At 37.6% G+C, this 23,628-nt stretch overlaps 1 protein-coding gene across 2 annotated transcripts in view; it reads right to left on the bottom strand.

The window, feature by feature from the left end:
* The window catches only part of RAPGEF5 (Rap guanine nucleotide exchange factor 5), a 239,890-nt gene that overhangs the window by 26,267 nt on the left and 189,995 nt on the right, over positions 1 to 23,628 (bottom strand). For both annotated transcript variants that reach the window (XM_054495020.2, XM_054495021.2), the window contains 9 exons: positions 22,197 to 22,275; positions 17,665 to 17,809; positions 15,774 to 15,871; positions 13,114 to 13,144; positions 12,064 to 12,142; positions 9,710 to 9,859; positions 5,771 to 5,868; positions 2,295 to 2,417; positions 443 to 621 (listed from right to left, as the gene is read on the bottom strand). In XM_054495020.2, coding sequence (XP_054350995.1) covers positions 443 to 621; positions 2,295 to 2,417; positions 5,771 to 5,868; positions 9,710 to 9,859; positions 12,064 to 12,142; positions 13,114 to 13,144; positions 15,774 to 15,871; positions 17,665 to 17,809; positions 22,197 to 22,275 — 982 coding nt within the window. The remainder of the gene's footprint in view (positions 1 to 442; positions 622 to 2,294; positions 2,418 to 5,770; positions 5,869 to 9,709; positions 9,860 to 12,063; positions 12,143 to 13,113; positions 13,145 to 15,773; positions 15,872 to 17,664; positions 17,810 to 22,196; positions 22,276 to 23,628) is intronic.

Below are 23,628 nucleotides of genomic sequence, written 5' to 3'. Positions count from 1 at the left end.
ATGGGGTGCACCCAGGGATGAGGCTCAGGGGGTGGGGCCAGCCAGTGCAGGGCCTTCTAATGAACGAGTTCGCAAAAGTTCATACTGTGGGCCTCAAGGAGCAATGAGCAGGTCCTGATTCCCACTTCTGCAAATCATCATCCCCTTTTTCTTGCCTCCTGTAGCTCACCCAGGCACACTGTAGTTCATCCTGCCTGCTTATTAGTGCTGAGGCAGAGAGCACAGTGCTTCTGTCTGATATTTTGACATTTACTTTAAGGTATAAATACTTGAAATGCAAAGACATAAATATTCAAAAATGGACCTTTTCAGCCATTTGGTCATTTAACTCCATATTATACGTTTATATCCCAACCCTTATCACATAAGAAAAAAAGAAAGAAAAACAATGTACTCTCTCAAGAAGACTAGAGGAATGGCACTTCTCACACTAGAAACTTACTGAGCCGCAATTTTGATGAATTTTTTCACCAGCTGCACTCGCTTGCCCAGCTGGCTGCAGAGCAGAATCTCCGTGGCCACCCAAAGCTGGACCTCATTGCATCTCTGGAGTAGAAGGCTGAGGTTTGCAGTGTGTTCCCCACTTCCCTGTCTGCTGAATGTGAAGTAGATCAGCTCTTGCTGAAAGAAAATGTATTCATGCCAGGGTTTATTTATAGCAAAGTATGGTTGATACAAAGCTCGGTCAGATTTTAAGAGCTACTTCAGGTAGTCCCTCCCATATTATTAATATGCTAACAGAGAATATGGTGAATAGTAATACATTAAATTCAAAATGAGTTAGTTTTAGAGGTGCCTCATTCAATAATGTTCACCTAGAATCCTTATATAAGTGATTTTTCAGAATGTAAGGAAGACATCTTTATATACAAATCTAAGATATCCTGAAGTTTAAATCATAGGATAAAAGGAATCCCCAAATTTCCCAAACTTGTCACGTTGAAAAATTCAAGTGAAAATGAACGCTAGTACTACTAGTATTTGTTAAGGTGCACATCAGACCCTCACAGGTCTGTTCTCTAAGACAGTGGTCCTCAAATTTTAGTGTGAATCAGGATCACCTGGAGGACTGCTGAAGCACAGATTGCTGGATCCCACCCCTAGAACTTCTGATCCTGTGGGGGTGTGGAAGGGCCAGAAATCTGCATTTCTAACAAGTGCCCAAGTCCCGCTGATGATGCTGGTCTGAGTATCTGCTCTTTAAAAACCACTGATATAAAACATTGTCAAACCATAAATGGAAAGAGAATGAGATTAGGGCAAGGTCTAATAATTTACGAAAGCAAACAAGACCAGTAACTATTTATATAGATGGATCATATGCAAAGCAATAGAAGAGGTTTGTTTTTAAATGTGTTTGTGTGCGTGTGTGTGTGTGTGTGTGTGTGTGTGTGTGTTTTACAGAGGTAATCTACATTCTTCCACTGCATAAGCAGGGATATATCCCAGTCTACTAACACTTTCAAAGACACAAGTCATTTAGCCTGAAGGAATTCACTACTTGCTCACATTCTGATCATAATATTGAAATCTGTTTAATGAGAAAATATGAGGACATTTGGGTCTCTAAATTGGGTATGAGGTTCCTTCTTCAGAAGGAAAGGCCACTTCAGAATGAAAAATTTCACTACATGGCGAAGCAAATGCAACATATGGTTGCAGAGGGCTCTAACATTTTTCATCTCTTGATTCCTGTGAGGGTTTCCTCTGGACAAATGTACTCATGAATCGTCAGTAGCATTTTGCTATTTCCCAATCTATTCTTTTAAAAATGTTATAATCTGTCCTCAAGTGAAAAATTGATGGACCTAAAAACTTGAAATATATCCAAAATTTTCAAAAAATTACTTGAAGTCTTACAATGCAGTCTAAATTTGTAGAATGTTCTTAAGTAAAAAGATGAATATGTGTGTACATACATAAATATGAATATGATTCTTGTACAACTATCATAAACTTAATGGAAAAAATAAACCTATCAATATCGAAGATAAAATGGTTCATCAACCCCATTAGAGCCTCATCTCCAAATACATATATATATTTATGTGCATGAAATACAGCATATTTATACATTACACAAGCATATGCTCACACTAGGGGCAAATAAAAGCATGCTCACATATTCTGATTTTTTTAGAATTGAGTCAGTCTTTCAATATATTTCAAGTCCCCAAATATCTTTTGGACCACGTTATTCTAGCATAATTTCATCACTGCATGCATTGATATTCTTCACAAAGAAGTCACAGTTAAAACAGCATTTGTATTTTATCTTTTCACTCCTCACTTACCTCGTGAATTGAATTGAATAGACTCCAATCAAAATTCATTAATTCCAGAGCAAGATCCCAAGTGTTCATTCCCAAAATCCTCATCGACCTTTGCTGTGATTCCTCATTTTCTGCAAATGGGTTCTAAACCAACAGAAGCAAAAAGATCCTCAGTAATTCCCAAATGTTTTGCACTGCATTGGCCGGCTGTAGAAAGGCACTAGAAACTCAGATTAGCAAAGTAATCTTTTCTGAGTGCACTTAATATTTTCCCTGGTCTGTTCACCTTCAGTGAGTTACAGCCAATTTAGGAAATGGTCTTGGGAACAGTGGAATGTGATCAATGATACTTCAGTGAGTTCGCCCGCTCCTCCCCCATCTCTCTCCCCTGCCCCCACACGCACACACGCACGCACAAATCTGATTATAAAACACTGCCCTGGCAGACAGCATAATGAAAGCGAAAGCCCCGAAATCACTTTGGCTTCTGGTAAGAATTAATGTGCCGGCAGGGTTAGTATAAAAACAAACAAAAGAAATGTCATGGTGCACTTCAATAAAGACAGACATGGCGTTTACAGGAAATATGTTTAGCAAGTCTCATCCCAGACACACATTTACACATTTTATTAAAATGCCCACAGAAAGTAAAAAAATTTTAACATGAAATAAAAAATAGAAATTATTTCATTTATATCCCATGGTAGATTATTATTTTAAGTATCAACTGCTTTCCCTATGTAAATAGGGCCTAACAACTATGAGGCTGGTAACAGTATTTCCTTAAGATATGGCATAAAAGTATTAGATGCCATCACAACTCTCAATCTATTTCACCACCAAAGTTATTAAAAAGATTATTTGGCATCTTTCCAAAATAGTTGATGTTTTCTAATGAAAATATAAATTCTCCCATTTGAAGCGTTAGATTTGAATAATAACTTTAAAACAAACAGAAGGAACCTTGCAAAAATAAATGACATAGTAGGATAAAGGGAATATTCCAGGTGCCAAATATTAATCCATATTTCTAAACTGAAAAATAAATTATTTGCATTTTAGAAGTTTTACATTGATGAAAAGGTTTCCTATTTTTTTAAAAAACCTAATGACTGAAGATCTTCACAGAGCTTTCCCACAGACTCAGTCCTCTCAGCAGCAGGTCAAGGTTCACTTTGTCTCTGTATCCCCAGTGTAGGGCACAGTGTGGTGCTCGGCAAGCAATGACCAAACGAACCAGCTAACAAATTTAGAGGTGTTGAGGTGGAGGAAAAGCTGAGGTTTCTCAGGGATTGGTCTGGCTAGGCTAAGACCAGACAGACTCTACTGCCGACTTTCAAAGAAAGACCCAGAGTGAGGAAGTAACACACATACCTGCTTAATAATTTGGAGGTGTCAGGATATTTCTACTTGGCTTTTTGTCCCCATTTTCTCCCTGATTGGGTCCCTTACCCAACTCGAGTTATTAACTCTAGTTATTCAAGGTTGAATAACTCTATTTATTCAAGGCTGTCCATTGCCCTTGCCAAGGAACATTAAATTTTTCTATCTCATTCCTTCAGTGCTCTAATTAGTGTTTTCTAAGATTAATCTATCTGAAAGTGATAGTAGGTACTGGTGTTTTCATGTGTTATTCTTCCCTTACAATGCTAGATTTTAACTGACATCTTTTGGTGATGAAATATATAAATCTATGATTCCAGTAGGACAATTTTAGGTGGTGTCAAGAGTTGGCAGGGGAAGCTTTTGAGGGTAGGATGGAGTCTGGCTTCTCTAGGAACATATTTCACAGCACCTATTTATTCCATCAAGGCATTGCCCGGGCCTGCCTTCTTTTCTGAAGGTGGCCCTGGACAGTGGTAGATTGAGCCGTGGGGATGCACAGGAGGGAGCTACCTGAGAAGGCCACGTATGGGTGGCAGAGGAGGCATGGAGGATATTCAGAGTGGGGGTTTCCTCTACCGCAACAAGCCCCACAGTAGCTACATGTCAGATCGTCCTCCTTCATGGGGAGCAGTAAAATCAATGTCATTATTCACTCAAAAATGCTGTGCAGCACCCAGTTGGTTATGTTTCACTGACGGAATTACACAGGACTGTGGCCTGCTGAAGGACAGCACAGGAAAGGTCCAAGTACGCCATGCACAAATGGAAGGAATGTGCAGGGGCTTCAGAGTCAAACACATAATTGCATTTAAAAATCCAAGCACTCGAGTGGTTACTCAGCCTCTCTCGTAGGGTTACTGGAAGTGTTAAATGAGATACCGTATGTAAATTACTCAGCACATACAGATCTGGTAATAAGTGATGAACATTATTATGATAGCTTAATATCCTGCAGACAACATTACATAAAATGTCTTTCCAGTAGACATATATCTGGACATAAAACTATTATCAGTAGTTTGGGTTAACCCACGTGGTATGCAGATTTCTCAATTATACATACAACAGGAGCCAGCAAGAAAGACCCGCTCCAGCGATGGCTCCAGGAAGAGATGGGGACTCTGAGTTCCAGACACAATCGCAATCTGCTAGAGCCCACTTTTTCTAGATGACAGATCTGAAGCCTGGTCCTGCTATTCAGAAGCCAATCCCAGGACTGAGGTCTTTAGGAACCACAGCAGCAATGAAATCACCCACTTAGGCATACGTGTTCTTAAATTTTGGACTGAAAGTAACTTAAAGTGTGGGTTCTACATTTCTCCAGACTCTTTATCTTCAGTGGCAGCTGATGCCCCATCACCATGACCCCGTTCTACACAGAGAAGGCAGGTCATCCATGCTTTTATTCAAGGGAATGGAATGAAGTGTACCAAACGTACTGAAACAAAGGTCTCTTTCTCCTTAAATCCACCTAGGATGCATTTCTCAGCCTCATCTTCATATACTCACCAAAAAAGAAGAAATGAAATTAAAATTCGAAGGGAGAAGGAGTCACCTGTCTCAAATCCCTTATTTCAGAGTCTTAGAAAGGGTTTCACTTAGGCAGGGTTTAGAATTCCTCAAGTTGGATTGGATTGAATTGAATTGCTCAACCCCTTTTTGATTTGTAAAAGTACTGTTACTTGGGAATTGTATCATTGGATAAGGGAAGAAATAATTTAATTTTTTTTAACATTCATTATAAACACATAAAACCTATGCTTTGATCTGACATTTATGGGGTATGTGTGTTCCTTTTTTTTTGAGACAAGGTCCTACCCTATCACCCAGGCTGGAGTGCAATGATGAGATCACAACTCACTGCAGCCTCGACCTCCTGGGCTCAAGAGATCCTCCCACCTCAGCACACACCTAGGGACAACAGGTGTGTACTACTATGCCCAGTTAATTCTTAAATTTTTTGTAGAGACAGGGTCACAAACTTCTAAGCTGGTCTCAAACTTCTAAGCTCAAGCCATCTTCCTGCCTTGGCCTCCCAAAGTGCTCAGATTACAGGTATGAGCCACCTCACCTGGCCTGTTTGTTTCAAATACAAGGCTGAAGGTCCTTACCAAAGTGTCCGCCAGGTCTTTCCGGTAGACATATATTCGACCAGATGCCTCGAGGGATTTGGAGATGACTAAGTCATTCGGCTGAAGTTCATGCTTTTCTTTATTTGCAAAAAAAAAAAAAAAAAAAGGAATAATCAGAAATACAACAGTAGCAGCAGTAGGCCTACACAGTACACTTAAAAAGTGAAACTTGCCAAAGAAAAATACTTAAAAGTAAATGGAACTTAAAGTGGATTAATTAAGTTCTGCACACTCTATACAATGATACCAGTGGCATCACAAACAGCTCTCACTGCTCAGTGGCCAGAAAGTGGAGTCCTCTTGCAGTTGTTTCCTATAACATTTAGTCGTTGTTTGGAACACAGAACAGTTTAAGAGAAAAAGTAAAATTTACTCATCTAAGATAACAATACCATATTAACACTGGTTACATTTAGGTCTATTTTTGTTCTGATTTTTATATAACCATGTGTATATATACACACATAAATAATTGCATTTATTTGCAATGATTTATACATATGCATTTATAACTATTGTGGATACACATATACATTTGCAATTATTCCATAGTTTTATATTCTGATATTCTTATAAGCACTTTATCCACTTACCAAAATTATTTACATATGTCATGTTTAATTGGTTATATAATAGTTAATTATACCATCATTTAATCTTTCCTCTACTGTTGAACATTTAATGGTTAATTTTTTTGGTCATATAAATTAGATGGCATGATGTATGCTAAGTACTGGAATGGGGCCTGGCACATAACTGGGGTTTGGTAAATGGGATCTATTATTATAGCAGCCATAATATATATTGCTGAAGTCAATATCCTTATGTTTAAATCTTTGTCTGCTTATAAATGATTTTCTTAAGACAGACTCCCAGTATTAGAATTACTAGGTCAAAGGGAAAGAATATTTTTAAAGTTTTTGATATAAACTACCAAATTGTTTTCTGATTTTTATTTTTTAAAAAAGAAAGACAATATATTTTCCTAAAAAATAGGTATAAAACTTGCACACTGACCAACACTGATCATTACTTTTTTTTTTTTTGAGACAGAGTTGCACTCTGTCACCCAGGCTGGAGTGCACTAGTGCAATCTTGGCTCACCACAACCTCTGCCTCCTGGGTTCAAGTGATTCTCCCACCTCAGCCTCCCGAGTAGCTGAGATTACAGGTGCCTGCTACCACGCCTGGCTAATTTTGTATTTTTAGTACAGATGGAGTTTCACCATGTTGTCTAGGCTGATCTTAGACTCCTGACCTCAAGTGATCCGCCTGCCTTGGCCTCCCAGAGTGCTGGGATTACAGGCGGGAGCCACTGCACCCAGTCTGATCATTACTTTTGGTAAGTTTACTATTTTGCTAAAACAAAAAGTAGATTCTCTGTTTACTTTGTGTTTCTTAACTAGTAGGTTGAATATTTTTCATATATTCCTTCTCTATCTTATTTCTCTTGTTGCAAATTGTTCCTATCCTTTGACCATTTTCTACCACAATTGGAGCCGTCTTATAACATAATAGCTTTCTTCCTAGAAAATGCCCTCCTCCTAACTACAAAATGCATATGGGAGTAGACTAAAGTCATATTAAAGTTTATTTCACTGTGACAATCAACTTCTCCTAAGGTAGCTGTTCAGTTATGCAGCATGATTGGGAAATGCAATATTCCATATGCCTTTTCTAGATAATTGGCCCAAATGCAAAGTGTTGTTTTGAACATTTCTGTTTAATGCAGAGTACACAAATAATAATCTAATATATTCTTTATGTCCCAGCATTATAAAGATCCACAGTACTATAATGTTGGGCTGGTGACATGTATAGCGGATGGTCTCACACAGCTGGGTTCTGAAGTTCCATCTCCTGGGTTCCATCTGCTCCTTCTTTGTTCAGCTATAACTTCTTGCAGCCCTTTCTGTGCCTATGTATACCTTAAATCTGAATTTACGAGAGCCATTCACACTTTATAGAATAAAATGTCATGGCTTTCTGATAGCATTTTTCCATTTGCTGAGAAACATTTTTCCCCTTATTTTCAGGTTTGTCACTATACTATGAAAGATTAAAACTGATAGAATTTTAACTTCTGAATAACTGGGTAGTTTATTGTTACTACATATGTATAACTACCCTGGGTAAAAAACAGCTAAAGACCTACTAAAGCTATGAGAATGACACTATTGTTCCTTTTAGAAAAATCCATAAAACCTCTAACATCTCTGATATCTTCAAACTTTTTTTTTGACAAAAACAAAGAAAAAACTCACCATTTCTTTTTGAAGTAGGACTAAAATATAATTTATTAAAAATTATGTAACTAGAACAAGGAATGCATTAAGCTCTTGAGTTTGTTTTCTTTGTTAAAACATTATTGTTTGGGGGATAAAAAGATGCAGGCAGAAAGGTTCTCTACAGAAAAAAGTAGAGGATGGAAAATAATGGCACACTGCCAAATCTGTGGGATAATTCAAGAGATATGCTGATATTTCTAGGGATGATTAGCAATGGGTCTATACACATTACAACGCTATTGCCCATCCTGATGAGGCCCTGGGTTGACTCTCAGTCAGCTCCCAAAGGAGACGGGTCTCAGTTTTGCTGCAGGGTTCATTCAGCTCTTCCTTCTCTGGCACCTTCTGTCTGAATGGGGACCCCAGGATCACTCTCTGTAGTGGTACTACCTTGAGAGGCGGATGCTTAAGCTTAATACTGCTTAATTAAGCAGTATTGATAAAGCTTAATACTGTTTAAAATCCTTTTATATTTTTGGTCACTTGAAAATTAAACATAACATACATTTATCATACCTATTTGAAATATATTATTAAAAATCGAACCACTCTCTGATTAAAATTCATTTAGCCCATATGTTTCTCAAATTCTTTTTTCTAGAACATGTTTTGCTAAGATATACAATTAGAGCCCTGGGAGAGGGACAGGGATTCTTATGTATTAGGCCCAGGGAGAAGGGCTTCATTTGCATACGTAATCAACTAGCTTGTAGGACCATTTTACCTGCCTGTGAGCAACAAAGCCATAGGAACAAGATACTTTACCCTCAAGTATATTCTGATATTCATCTCCCAACTGCAGAATGATAACAAAGGGTAAACAGGAATGCGGTTAATCTGCTTCCCTCCCCTGCCCGCATCTCTGGTTAATTAGCCCACACAGTGCTCACATTTTTCAACTACTGATGCTAAGTCACTTTCTTTGTATTTTTTTCTCAGGGTTAAGGAGATATTAAATAAAGATTGCAAACCAAAAAAGGAGGCCAGCAACATTGAGATCTCACAGGCTCCAGTGAAAACGAAGGGGTCTGTTCAAGCCGCATAGATCAATAGTGTCAGCTTGTAATCTGTGTGATCTTATTCAAAACAGACAATAAACCATTCTCTGAGGATAAATAAGGCCCAACAGAAGGAGAAGCTGTAACCAGGCCTCACTCCCCACGTCCACCTAAAGGAATATCGCCGTGTGAGCTTTCAGCTTATTGTACAGTTTGTCTTTCAATAGGGAGTCTTTAACTATTAAATTGTCAGCCCGCAATAGGACTGGTTCAAGGCCATCTTTCCTTTTTCCCCCCCCCAAAGTAATTTCACTCTTTAGCAATTTCCCAGGTTAATTTAAATAGGAAAATAGAAGGCTTATCTAGAGTACAAAATATGAAAAGCTTTATAATGTATTTCAAAACACTGGCATGCCTCTCTATTCAGTTCTTGGGGAGGAAATTCAGTATCCCACAGTACCCAACTGTTGTCATGGAAACACTTCTGGTAGGCAGCTTCTTATTGTTACTGTGGTCATCCAGCTGCGGGCCCAGAAGGGAGGAGCTGCACTTTTACTCTACAAAAATGCCAACTCCCTCCTTTTGAAGGAGATCAGTGAAAGATTAATATTCAAGGGTAGAAAACAACTTACCCCCAGAGAATGTGATGGCCACCAGAGCCAGATCCTCTTCTGCATACTGGATCTTTTCTGCCACGACTTTTAGGATCTCTTGGGCTATACTGGAAACTTTTGCCTTCACACTGACATAGGAGTGCTCTGTTATATACACATGGCAGAAAACTGCACAAGTGAAAAGAATTGTTTGGAAACAGAGAACAGTGGTCACGAGGTATAGACTTTTCCAAATCAAGGCACCTTGATCAACTTTTCTAAATCCACCCACCTTGCTATTCTCTTCAGTATAACACATATAGAGTTAGATTTTTTATATATGTACATGAGCACCTGAGGGTATATGTCTATAAATGTGTGCTTGCAAACACATGAAACTCAGACGTTATAAAGCCAGCTAACAAGCACAAGTAGTATTTAATCTTTTCATTATGTAGAGACCCAAGTCACACAAGTGTGTACTCATTGTAGAAACCATCTGACCATAATACAGTGGAATCTGTGGTACACAGACTGTATTTTTAAATCCCTTCTTTGACAGTTGCTGAGATCTCCCAAAGCTGCATATTAAAGTGTCCAATTCATAAATTTTTCCTTTACACTCCATTTCAGGACAATCTCAGTGGCCCCATCAAGAACACCGTATTTTGCTATTAGAATTCTCATAAGCTTATCTAAAAATCTGTTATCTGCCTTGGTTTTTGAGTTCAGCTTTCTCACTCATTTAAGAATGACTCCATTTCTCCCATCAAGGTAGTGATGAATTTAGTTTCCAAATGGAGGTCACATTTCTAGCCTTTTTAATTTCCTTTTTATTGTCTGTAGTGCTAATAATTATTACTAGGACATTATCACTATCAGGGTGAATGGGTCCTGAAAAATGTTTTCTTTATGATATTAATAGCAGAAGCTGTTTTAATAGCAATGGAAGTAACTGACACATTGCCTCTTATATCAGCTACTATAAATGTATAAAATGCACTAGCTTCTTTCAAATAGACAGAAGGACAATAATACACCTAGATATTCTACTCTTTGGTGTTGCAAAAAAATTGAGAGTGAAGCTTCTGGAGAAATTTTATATGCAGTTTAAATGGCACCACAAAAATAAACCCAGGAATGTTTTCATAGAAATACAAATGAAGCAAGCGTCTAACTATGAGTTTATATGTATAGAACCTCAAAGTAAACACACCACCAGGAGACACTTGACATATTTGGTTTGGTTGGGTACGTCACTAAAACAACAGCACGTAACAAATAGTTGTTTTGTGTTTTGCCAATAGACTAGTGAGAGAGAAAAAGGCTTCCCTCCTTCCATAGGAAGATGGAATTTTTAAGCAAGGCAAAATCTGGTCTATAAACCACTATATGCAGGGTAAGTTTACATCTTGCTAAATAAACTGATAAACAAAAAGAGGCTGGGGGCCTTGAATACTTTGCCTCTTTGCAGCTCAGCTTGGAAAACTATACGATCAAACTTTAAGATAAATGGGCAAGGAAGGTCAGCAACGAATGAATTAGGAAGTTAGATAATTTTATTTTCTCTTTCACTTGGTATGGATGACACTTAATATGAGCCAACAGAACCATCTATCAGCAGCATTATATGCAAACACTATCTAATGTAATAAGCATCCTTGTGACTTCTTTTACAAGTTCCAGTAATTGAGCAAATATTAAATGATCACACTCAGAATTTCAGCATATGAAGAAAGATGAGTCAAAAGAGAGAGTCTGTGAGTCACAATTGCATTAAAATTTTAATTTGCTGTGTTTTCCAGCTCTGCACTTGACTCAATCTTTATCTAAAAGGAGAAAACCACTGTTAATATTTCTTATTTCAAGCAAATAAGCAGTGACTGAGGACACAGTAGATGGGCAGCACTGCCCACACAGCCTGGCCTTGCAGGAGCTTCTACCGTACAGCCTTCTCTCCATAAGAGTTTCTTCTTGTGGACTGAGTCATGGACTGACTCAGCCCAAATCTGCACATTGACTTTGGTGATCCTTCCAGTTAGTCATAGGCAATGGGCTGATGAAGGCAGGGAGGAGATGGTTCTAGGAGGAAAAGGCTGAGTTTCCTGTTCATTTTTACCTCCTCTCAAGAATGCAAGGAGGCTCTAGGCATTGTCTCCTTTCCTTGCTTCCCAAATTGTAAGTATCCTTGGTGCTTGGGACAGTATTACGTGATCTAAGAAAACCATAATGCTCAAAGAAAGAAAAGAAAAACCATGCTATTTGATGCTAACATGCTTATCTGAGGGGTGACGGCTGGAAATGAAGGTTAGTCAGGCTGATATGCCAATGTAGGAGAAAAATGGTGGCTAACTGCTACCCACCCCCAAACCCTCACTTCAAACCATACTCACTTTCCTCCGTTTCAGTCACAGTCCCTCTATGCGGGAGCCAGTTCTCCTTAAGACTGAATTGGTGGAAAAGGGCTTTATTCTGTGAGATGGGAGAAAGAGAACAATGAATGAATGCATTCCTGCCCTTTGGAAAATCATAGCTGTTTACAACATGCTCCAAAAGAGCTAGCCAATTTTTTTTTTAATATGAAATCCACCCATCCAGTCTTAGAGAAATAAACTGGGAGTCGCCTCAATTAATGCAAGGGGTGGTGGAGATTCTGAGCAATCTGATGGGCCTGGGCTAAGGCCAGCAGCAGGCCAAAATCCCTTATATTTATTCCCTGCAACATGATTTTTCACATCTGGCTATTACAAACATCCATAGAGTCTCCTGAGATAAACATCATTTCCCCATTCCAACATTAACCTATAAGGTATAAGTTATCACAATCCGATCCTCTGCTATTACATTTTTCACAGAAGCAACTTTGAGATGGTTTCAATGTCTCTGCTGTAGTACAATGATTTTCCTAAGGGACACAGGCATACTGTTCATTATGATTATCCACCTGATATAGCTGTGTCTCCCAAACTTGTGCCTGACATCTCAGTCCATATTTCCCCCTCATCAAATTGGACTGAGAACACATTCCCACTTACTACCTTCTCTTTTGGTTGTATTAAAAGTGCAAATATTTTCTTTACAAGACTTCTTTCCTCTTAGAGTCAAGATTCCTCCTACCTGCATTTTGTTTTTTGACATAAACATTTTAAAATTCAAATTTATATCACTCCAGGGATAGCAGGGAGTCCCAAGACTCTAAAATGCACCACAAAATCAGCAGAATGTCAAAAAGCCAAGGGTACACAGCTAAAATCGGATCTGCACCAGCACAGGGATAACTAAAGCAAAGCAGGAAAGCGCAGGGAAGCTGCAGCCCCAGGCGCCCCACCTTGTCGTGTTCTGCTCGAGGCAGTATTCATTTTAATTATGAAACACGCCAAGGGAGGCAAGACAAGGTCTCCAAACCGGATCACCTAATTTTAGGTATAGAAGCATCTGCTTACCTTTTTTTGTGGTGAATATTCATCTACAGTGCTGAAAGGAAAAATGGCAAGAAGTCAGTCTTTGTCCCAAACCCAGAATAATGCAGTTATTATTATGGAAGACTAATTTTCCAGCACTAGGCAGAGGATTTTGCTCTTTAAAAAAATAAAACACAGTATTCATTAATTCACTATGTACAACACATTTGACATTGGGCTCTGAATTTCAAATAAGCCAGGAAGTAAAGAAGTTATGATTCAACAGATATACTTTGCCTTCTACCCACAGAAAGTGAAGCTCAGAAGTGAGAGAGGAACTGGATCTGCTCAGTCCATGGGAACTCAGTCCACAGAAATAAGGATTTTTAAAAATTGCAATATTCAGTCCATATAAATAAGTTTTCTCATACAGTGATAGTGACAGATTTTAGGTGAAATTATTGCTATTTAGATAGCTAAGTCATTCAGCTAAGGCATGTCTTCTCCAGGATGTGTCTCTGTGAGGTGGAACTGGGAACACTCTGCCCATCTCCAATCATCTCCGCAGATGCCCACCTTCAAGTGCCCTCTGAAGGCCACCTCCACTTATGAAGGAGCCAGTACTGGGGCCAATTTCATACATCATTAGGTGAACTATAAATTAAAGGTATCAGTCTTGCTCTCAGAAAGAAACACTTTCTCCTCTATTTGTATACTGGGGCTAGAGAAAAAAAAGTCATGAGTTTTACATTTAGGGCTTGAATCTTACTCTAGAATCTAAAGCTATTTCATAATCTTATCAAAATAGACAAGAATCATTTTTTTTTTTTTTGAGACAGAGTCTCACTCTCTCACCCAGGCTAGGGTGCAGTGGCGTGATCACTGTTCACTGCAGCCTTGACCTCCAGGGTTCAAGTGATCCTCCTGCCTCAGCCTCCCAAGTAGCTGGAACTACAGGCATGTGCCACCATGCCCAGCTAAATTTCTATTTTTTGAAGAGGCGGGGTCTCACTATGTTGCCCAGGGTGGCCTTAAACTCCTAAACTCTTGGACACAAGTGATTCTCCCACCTCTGACTCCCAAAGTGCTGGGATTACAGGTGTGAGTCACTGTGCCTACCAAGAATCATTTCTTAATATAATTTTCTTATTTTACTTTATTATTTACCATTTTTGTGTAGGTTTTTAAAATGGAATGTATTAAATTTCCATTAATGTATTTGATGAAATGTGTTTACATGTATTAAACCATGAATTAAAGTTTCCCAGCTGTAACAGGTCTGCCTCACAGCACAGAGCAATTTCCATATGGGGAATTATTTTGAGGACAAGGTTGTCCTTTTCTCTTTTTTTGATTTCATTTATTAGTTCATATTTTCATATAAGTCTTAGGCTATGGAAACATAATGTAGACTGTAACAAAAGAAGACCACCAACATTTACAACATTCATCTCTAAGGTACAGTGCTAACTCGCACTTTACTTTTAAATCTCTCAATGTAAGATTTTGATGATTCAGGTCTATATACATTGTTTGCTACCTCAGATTAATTTGCAATGAGGTCTCCCTTTACTAAAATTAAGTCAAGCTTTAAATCACAAATTAGTAATCTGAAAGGCTTGAATTAACATTTTCTATGAGAGGTGCAATTTGTGACTGTTGAAATCTTAACAGAAGCTTTTCACAACTTGACAATATATGTGTTTTATGTTTATGAAATATAAACTACACTGTAAATCAGATAACAATTTTTCCTTTTAGATGAACTCTGTGGCTAAATCTAAAAACTGAATGACTCGATGTTTTCTTTTACCAAAATTAGTAAGGGGACTTAACGGTAATATCACTAATAGTAAAGTTGGGTGTTGCCAATCTGAAAGATTAATGACAGATACCTAGGGGACACTTAGACCTGCCAAGAGTCATTGAGTAAATGGCTTCTTAAAGTCTTTCTAAATTGATAAAGAAACCTCAGAGAACCCATAAAATTGAGCTTTTAAAATGCTCCACAGGCCGGGTGTGGTGACTCACACCTGTAATCCCAGCATTTTAGGAGGCTGAGGTGGGCGAATCACCTGAGGTTGGGAGTTCAAGACCAGCTTGGCCAACACAGCTAAATCCCATCTCTACTAAAAATACAAAAAGTAGCCAGGTGTAGTGGTGCACATCTGTAATCCCAGCTACTTAGGAGGCTGAGGCACAAAAATCACTCGAACCCAGAAGGTGGAGGTTGCAGTGAGCCGAGATTGCGCTGCTGCATTCCAGCCTGAGCAGCAGAGTGAGACTATGTCTCAAAAAATAAAATAAAATAAAATGTTCCACAACTCCCTGGGACCTATTTATAAAACTTTTCCTCCCTATTCCATAGAGATAGTTACAAGCCCCAAAATGACAAGTTAAACAGACTTTTAAAATTAAGTAATAATTTACTAATTGTTTTTATGCACTGGGTTGTTATGGCCCAGGTTATTTTTACTATATAGAACAGGGTTAAAACAATAGTCAATCAGCTGAATTCTGTGTTCTTTCATTTTGAGTTATAAGAACAAAACACACAATTTACTACTAGAAAAGCTAAGGCATCAAGATGAATCTGAGTCAAAATGTTCAAAATCAACTTTTATGTGTAAGGCATTCCAAATTCTATCATATTTGCTGCTGTTTTCTTTCATTAACTATAATTAGGAAAATGAAATACTTACTGACGACGGTGCATTCCAAGTATCTTTTGAAATTCTTTCAATTCTTTTTCAAGTATTGGATATTCATAAACATCATCCAGTACATTCCTATATATGGTCTGGAGAAAAAAGACAAATGACAGCCCAGTGGCTGAATGCCCATTTTGTAGGGATTAAGACTCATACCATGGCTATCCTAACACAGGAAATAAGGAGGGATTCAGGACAATGTACGGGTTTCACCAGGTGCCAATGAGATCCAGAGTGGGATCATAACTCATAGCTCCTCTCTCAACTGCCATGGCTCTCTATCCGCTTTCAGGGCCATAGGTGGAAATTCTGGAAAGAGAATTCTAGAGATCCCTAGCTGGCTGGCTACTAGAGATTTCCAGCCCATTCTATATCTTAAAAAATAATAGGCCGGGTGCGGTGGCTCACGCCTGCAATCCCAACACTTTGGGAGGCTGAGGCAGGCAGATCATGAGTTCAGGAGATCAAGACCATCATGTCTAACACAGTGAAACCCCGTGTCTACTAAAAATACAAAAAAAAAAAAAAAAATTAGCCACGCGTGGTAGCGGGCACCTGTAATCCCCAGCTACTCGGGAGGCTGAGGCAGGAGAATGACGTGAACCCAAGAGGCGGAGCTTGCAGTGAGCCGAGATCGCGCCGCTGCACTCCAGCCTAGGTGACAGAGTGAGACTCCGTCTCAAAAAAAAAAAATAATAATAATAATAATAGTAATAATATAGGTTGGGTGTGGTGGCTCAGGCTGTAATCCCAACACTTTGGGAGGCTGAGTAGGGTGGATTGCTTGAGCTGAGTACGAGACCAGCCTGGGCAACAAAGCAAGACTCCATCTCTACTAAAAAGAAAAAATTAGCTGAGTGTGGTAGTGCATGCCTTTAGTCCCAGATAGTCAGGAGGCTGAGGTGCAAGGATCTCTCAAGCTCAAGAATTTGAGGTTGCAGTGAACTATGACCGCATCACTGCACTGCAGCCTGGGTAGCAGAGGAAGACCCTGTCTCAACACACACACACACACACACACACACACACACATGCACACGCACACGCACGCACACACACACACACACACAATTCCACATAATCATTTGGGAAAAAAAAGTCAATTGAATTAAATTAAGCAGTTGCTTTGAAAACAACATGAGTTTAAAGAGTCGGTTAGACTCGTTTTTAACTGGATGCCTAAATGACAACTGAATGTTGAATTCAAAGTGGTTTCCTTCATGAAAGGCTGAGTCTATTTAGGCAGTTGCCTACTCTGAACTAGAACTCTTCCTTGCTAGAATTCCATTGTATTCCTTCTCTGTCCTAACCTGCAGACTTAACATGATTTTGGTGGCCAAAGGAGTCCAACTGTCTTACTAATCATCTCTCCAGATAATCATCTGTGTTGAAAAGATATTGAAGCCTGTTAATTAGAAAAAAATAAATCAGTTTGTCTCACTCTAAATGTAAAACTAGATTATATATATTTTACAAATTATTGCTTAAAATTCTCAAAGTATACCACGTCTGACAAATGTTTCATAGAACATATATTGTCAATATAGTTTTTAAATGATAAATAATGTTTTATGCAAATATTATATATAGAGAACTGGTTACTTTAAACTTATAATGAATATCAACATATTAAGCTATATCAAATTTTGAATGTTTTGGTTTACCTTCCTTAATTATTTCATTAGCAATCAAAATTTCCATGACTTTTAGATACAGAATATCAAGCTTCAGAAGTCAAAATAAACATATATTCTCTGAATCACAACTTGACTATCACAAGAAAGCTGAATGACTGTTACCTACAAATGAGATTTTTAAAATGCATAACTAAAAATAAAATCAGTTATTTGGCATCAAAGAATATCTGGAAATGTTGGATTACCTTTAAAAACATTTTTGAATGTTCATCTTCATGTAACCAATCTTTGTACAGAGCAATCCACTGGGAAACAAGATGCAAGACTTTACGTTTCCTACGAGGAACATCTGAGTTTTCCTCTTTGCCTTGATACTTCTTAGCAGAATAGGTGCAAATGGTTAAGAAAAAATTATATTGTTGAAAAATTTAAAATATGAAGACATCCATTTACTCTTATTTTTACAAAATATGTGAAGGCATACAAGCGTACAAACATGCAGGAAGAACAGAATATGCGTAGGGAGAGCAAAAGGTGTGCAATGAAAAGAGCAAAAGTAAACTGAGGAAAATGACTGAAGTATACTCGGTGGGCAGCCAGGAAGTGAAGGGTTGGACCATTTCACTGACAGCTGCTGACATGGTTTCATAGGCAACATGCAGTTAATGCCAGCCCAATGAGCTACTAGGTGGCCTATTAATTTCAACAGTGACTCCAAGAAGAGAGCTAGCCTCACTACACAGGTGAATACTATTTCAATACATTTTAGGTCAGAATGAGGCCAGATGCTGTCTAGTCCTCAGAAATTCACATTCTGTAAAACCAGGTGATTCTAAAGTAGTTCCAAATGAGTATAGATTTCTGCAACACAATTTGTAACATAATTCAAATGCCCACTCCTAGGAACTTACTTGAAGAAAACATTGGGTACATGTGTGAACACAGAGGTAAAAGGGACTGCTAACTTTCATTTTAAAATAAAATGAAAATTATTTCATTTAAAATAAAAAAAAGAAATAACCTAAATGCCTCAGCAACTGAGAATAGTCGACTAAGTTATTATATATGCATTTAATGGACTATTCAGCAGCCAGAAAAATGATGGCCCAGCAGTACATTTACTGACAGAGAATATGCACAATGTATCTTTGAGTAGAAAAGCCAGTAAGAAAAGAATATGTTAGGACGATCTACTTCTGTTAACAATGTTTATTTATATGATTAATGTCACTATCTGGAGGGATATATACTGAATAGTTAACAGTGGCTTCTCAAGGTAATGAGATTTTAGAGCACATGAATTATTTTTATTGTACTTATTAGCATTTCCTAATTTATACACGATGACCGTATGTAAACTATGCTGTTAAAATTACATAAAAATAACAACCTCAAAGGCAAAGTGTTTAAATGACTAGGAATGCAACAGCAGCTTGGCATATTCTAAACCAATCTATTCTTGTTGTCTCCAAAATGGTAAGTTCTGAGTGTCTTGGACACATTAAAAAGATGACTAGGAATAGGGAATGCTATGACATCAAACACTTTAGGGTTGTTGGACAGGATTATATATTCTTTAACACTGATATACAATTGCAAAATTGGAATAAACTTTATTTCAGGCTTTGCTAATATTTTAAAATATAATTTAGTCAATGTCTCCCCATCCTGCAAAAATACATTAAGACCATCTTTGATTTCCACCTGTGAAATAAACTCAGGCAAACACAAAAAAAATCTGTTTCTACTTCTTTTAGTTTTTCTCTTGAAAGGCAAAATATAATAACAATTTATCTAGGCCAACCATGGTGGCTGAAGCCTATAATCCCAGCACTTTGGGAGGCTGAGGCAGGAGGACTGCTTGAGCCCAGGAGTTTAAGGCCAGCCCAGGAAAGAAAGTGAGACCTCATCTCTACAAAGAAAAAAATTAACTGGGTATGGTGATGCACATCTGTATAGCCAGCTAGTTGGGGGGCAGAGACAGGAGGGTCACTTGAGCCTGGGAGGTTGAGGCTGCAGTGAGCCATGATCGAGCCACTCTACTCCAGCCTAGGCAACAGAGCAAGACCTGTCTCAAAGATTTATCTTACATTATTTCCCCTTAAACAAATGTTCTTCTCTTCTTTTCCTGTGAATATAATACCTTCACTAATATAAAGAAAAGAAATCAAGAAAATTAAGAAATGCAATTTTTTAGGTCATCATATGTAAATGAAGATATGAACTTTGTAGTCAAGCTGCATATATATGTTCTACAATTATGGACTAGCAGAATAAAATAATTTTAAGAAGCAACACTTCAACCATTTTCCATTCATAGTTATCTGCTTTACCTTGTTTTCCTCCCTGCAAGATATATATTTAAAATATATTTACCAGTTAAATTTGCATTTGTATTAATCTGATTTCCAATATTAGGATACAGACATTCTTTTACATTTTGTCTATGCTAGATTACACTGATTTATAAATTTAGCTGCTGATGGAAATAGTGGGAAGGCATGTGGTGAGAGTTATAACTTCTATGTAATGCACAGAATATTAGCTGGCTCAGAGCTATGAATTTAATGCTCTTTATGATGCTATTAAATACTATTACAATAAAAATACTTATCTAAAATATCTAAAACCAGCACAAATAGCTTTAATCTATAAATAATGTTTTAAAACCACTGGAAAAAAACAGAAATAATTTAGACCACTTCTAAGAAGTTGGTTGTAGTGGAATATGTAACACATCTTCACTAAGATGTGCACAAAAATATCTCACGTTAAATATAGATTCCCTTTGTGTTTGTGGTATTATTTCATAAAAGGCAGAGTGCAAATATACAGAAACAATCATAAAGAAAGACTTCTGGCTTAAAATGTTTTAGAGTTCATGGGTTTTGATTATTGGTAAAAAGGCTCATAAAAATCTGAACTAAATTTTTGTATATAATGTCTTAGTCAAAGACTCAAAACATATATATCCAAGTTAAGTTCTAGAGATTGTTTAGGGACATCTTATAGGACATTAAATTATTAAATGACAATCACAAATAATATTAGGATCATAGTTAAAGAATGTAGTTGAAAGGCATCTCATTTGTTATAAGTATATTTTATATTACTTAATGGGTGGTAATTGTTTTAGAAATATGTTAGCATTAAAATGTAAATGAAATTAGCTCACAGATATTTTTCCAAAACACTTTTGAAGAAAGATGTTCAATATCTTATCGCTATTGCTAAATGTCTTAGCAACACTCCACTTCAAAGCTGTGAAGGAAATCTGCACATATTACTGAAACTTTCCAAATTCAAAACTAAATAACGTTTCAAGATCAATTTTATGAACTGGTTCTAAAAAGTGTCAAAATATCTACTATAGCTTTGTTTGGTCATAGGCTATAGTAAAGCATTAAAAGTAATCATTATTTCCAGTTATATATTTTTTTAAGAGAGATGTTACTTTATGCCCTTCATGAAGCTTTAAAGTATTCTTTTAGGTGGGAAAATGCTGTAAAGTTGGGAGACATATAACAATTATTTAACAGAGAAAGGATATTAAATAAGCATTATCATTAGGTCTTTTGTTTGTTTTTGAAGGCAGTGTCCCTCTGTCATCTAAACTGGAGAGCAGTGGCGCGGTCTCGGCTCACTGCAGCTTCAACCACCTGGGCTTAAGTAATCCCCCTCCCTCAGCATCCCATGTAGCTGGGACCACAGGCACATGCCATCATGCCCAGCTAGTTTTGGTATACCTATATATATATAGAGCAAATATCTATCTATCTATATACCAAATATATATATATATCTCATATATATATTTTAGAGATGGGGTCTCACAATGTTGCCCAGGCTGCTCTTGAACTCCTGGACCCAAGCAATCCTCCCACCTTGGCCTCCCAAAGTGCTGGAATTACAGGTGTGAGCCACCACACCCAGCCATCATTAGGTCTTAATAGAACTTTAATATATACAAAAGCAATCCATTTTCCTTAAAATTTTCATGTGGTTTAGAGTGGAATCTTCAGTTTCATTTAATAAAAACAGTACAGCAACAGCCTATTTAAACACTTAAATGCATTTGAATACATTAAATACTGTGAAGCAAGAAGACTATTTGGAGACTTTCAGTAAGTTTACATGGATTTGTTTTGTGGTCTTTCAATGATCCTATGTTGCATCTCTTCTAGTTAGTATATAAAATTATAAGGCTTCCTTAAATGGTCATTAACCTTCTAATCACATCCATCATTCTAAGAGAGCATGCAGCGACAAAGCTGTGAAAAGATGACAGTTGATTCCAGGGGTTAGGTTCAACCTCCCATGTGGGGGAATGGCCTGTCTCCCCTGAGACACTTGCCAGGAACATGATATCACATATGTGCATTTTCCTTCACAAGTGGTCTGACACTTAACTGATTCTCCTTTAAGTCCATTTATTCCATGATCTTGCCATTCCACACAATCTCTTGACTCTGGGGTTTACCCAGCAGGCCAATTTTGCCTCCAGATTTCTAAGCAATCATGAGGCATAGATGTGAAGCGAACGTAATATAAACAGTATAATATAGCCACAACATAGGATGTGAAAACAGCCGTTCACATTTCCAGTTTCCCCTGTCTGTCTCATTTCATCTTCTACCTTGGATATCATTACATTAATATTTAACATATCCACACTCTACTATGGGGTTGAATAAATTAAGGAAGGCAGTTAATTCCTAATGTGGGACATCTGTCTGAGAGGAAGCGGACACAGCAGCCTGAAGATAATGAAGGATATTGCCTTAACAGAGCCTGGCACAAGTCATCAGTTGTCATGAAGACAGTGTACGTGAGAAGGAAGTCATCCAGGAGGGTCTCTGCAAAGAAAAAAAAAAACAAATACAAGGTAAGCAAAGAGGTGGATAAGAAGAGCAGCTGCTTATCTGGGCCCCAGAGCCATGCGCATGGCAGAAATACGATAAATATTGATAGCCGTGGGAGGGATTAGAATAGGAGAATTTTAGCCAGGAAAGACATTATTTATTAAAATTAAGATATGAAAAACTCCTTATATCAAATGCCTCAAGCAATAAGATATTTTTGTTGCAGAGCTCTCTAAACATACAATTTTGTTATCATCTTGTTTTCCTGAAACCTCATTTATATTTGTGGGTAAAGATGATACAGAAAACAAATGCATAAATAATGTGCTTTAAAAAAATAAATTTTACAAGACTTCTGAGGTGTACACTCAAGTCCTACAGGGAATAAAGCCTTCATGTGTTAATAAATTAAGGTTTTTTCCAAAGCCATTTACTTAAGTCTAGGGCAAGAACAATGAATAATATAACCCAGAAGACACGTATCAGGTTCTAAGGCCATTCACCTTTATCTCTTAAACGCATCTTTAAGAAGCTGGGAAAGTGATGAGTGATTTTCTTAGTCTTGAAGAGAGACAGAACTGAGTCCAGTTAAAATTGGAGAGCAGGTACAATGTATTACAACATACTTCTTCCTAATTTCTTTTTTCTACCAACCAAACCAGGTTACATTGTTATCATCTTTGTGCTTTGAGTGTTCTTGGAAGAGTTCAGTTTGTATACAATATGGAATTGCTAAAGAGACAAACTCTGACCTTCAATGTAATTTCTAATATCGTACAAAAGATTATATGCAAAATGTAAAGTGGTGATTTTGCCACAACAGTCTTTATCTAGTCTCCTTAACTTAAAATTCATTTTACAATATGATTTAATTTTCATCTTTTACATTCCAGACATCACATTTTTAGTTATATAAAACAGTAATAAATTATTAGAGTAATTAGCTTGTGTACTGTTGTTATGGACTGAATGCTTATGTCCTCTGCAACACCCCCACCTCTGCCACTTTATATGTTGAAACCTTACCCCTAGTATGATGTATTAGTGAGGGTATTTGAGAGGTAATTAGGATTGTATAAGGCCATGAGGGTGGAGCCCTCATGAATGGCATTGCTATCTTTATAAGAGTCCTGAAGAAGCTCCTTTCCTCTCTCTACCACACAAGGATCGAGGAGACTGTGGTCTATGAACCAGGAAGCAGGTCCTCACCAGACACTGAATCTGCTAGCACCTTGATCTTGGACTCCCCAGCCTCTAGGCTGTGAGAAATAAATGTCTGTTGTTTAAGCTTCCCAGGCTATGGTATTTTGTTATAGCAGCTTGAGCTGACTAAGACATACACTCAAT

Source organism: Pongo pygmaeus, chromosome 6 (genome assembly GCF_028885625.2).
Source record: "Pongo pygmaeus isolate AG05252 chromosome 6, NHGRI_mPonPyg2-v2.0_pri, whole genome shotgun sequence".
In the NCBI taxonomy this organism is placed as follows: domain Eukaryota; kingdom Metazoa; phylum Chordata; class Mammalia; order Primates; family Hominidae; genus Pongo; species Pongo pygmaeus.
Note: the sequence above shows the minus strand (reverse complement) of the source record. Positions and strands in the feature narration are given on the sequence as shown.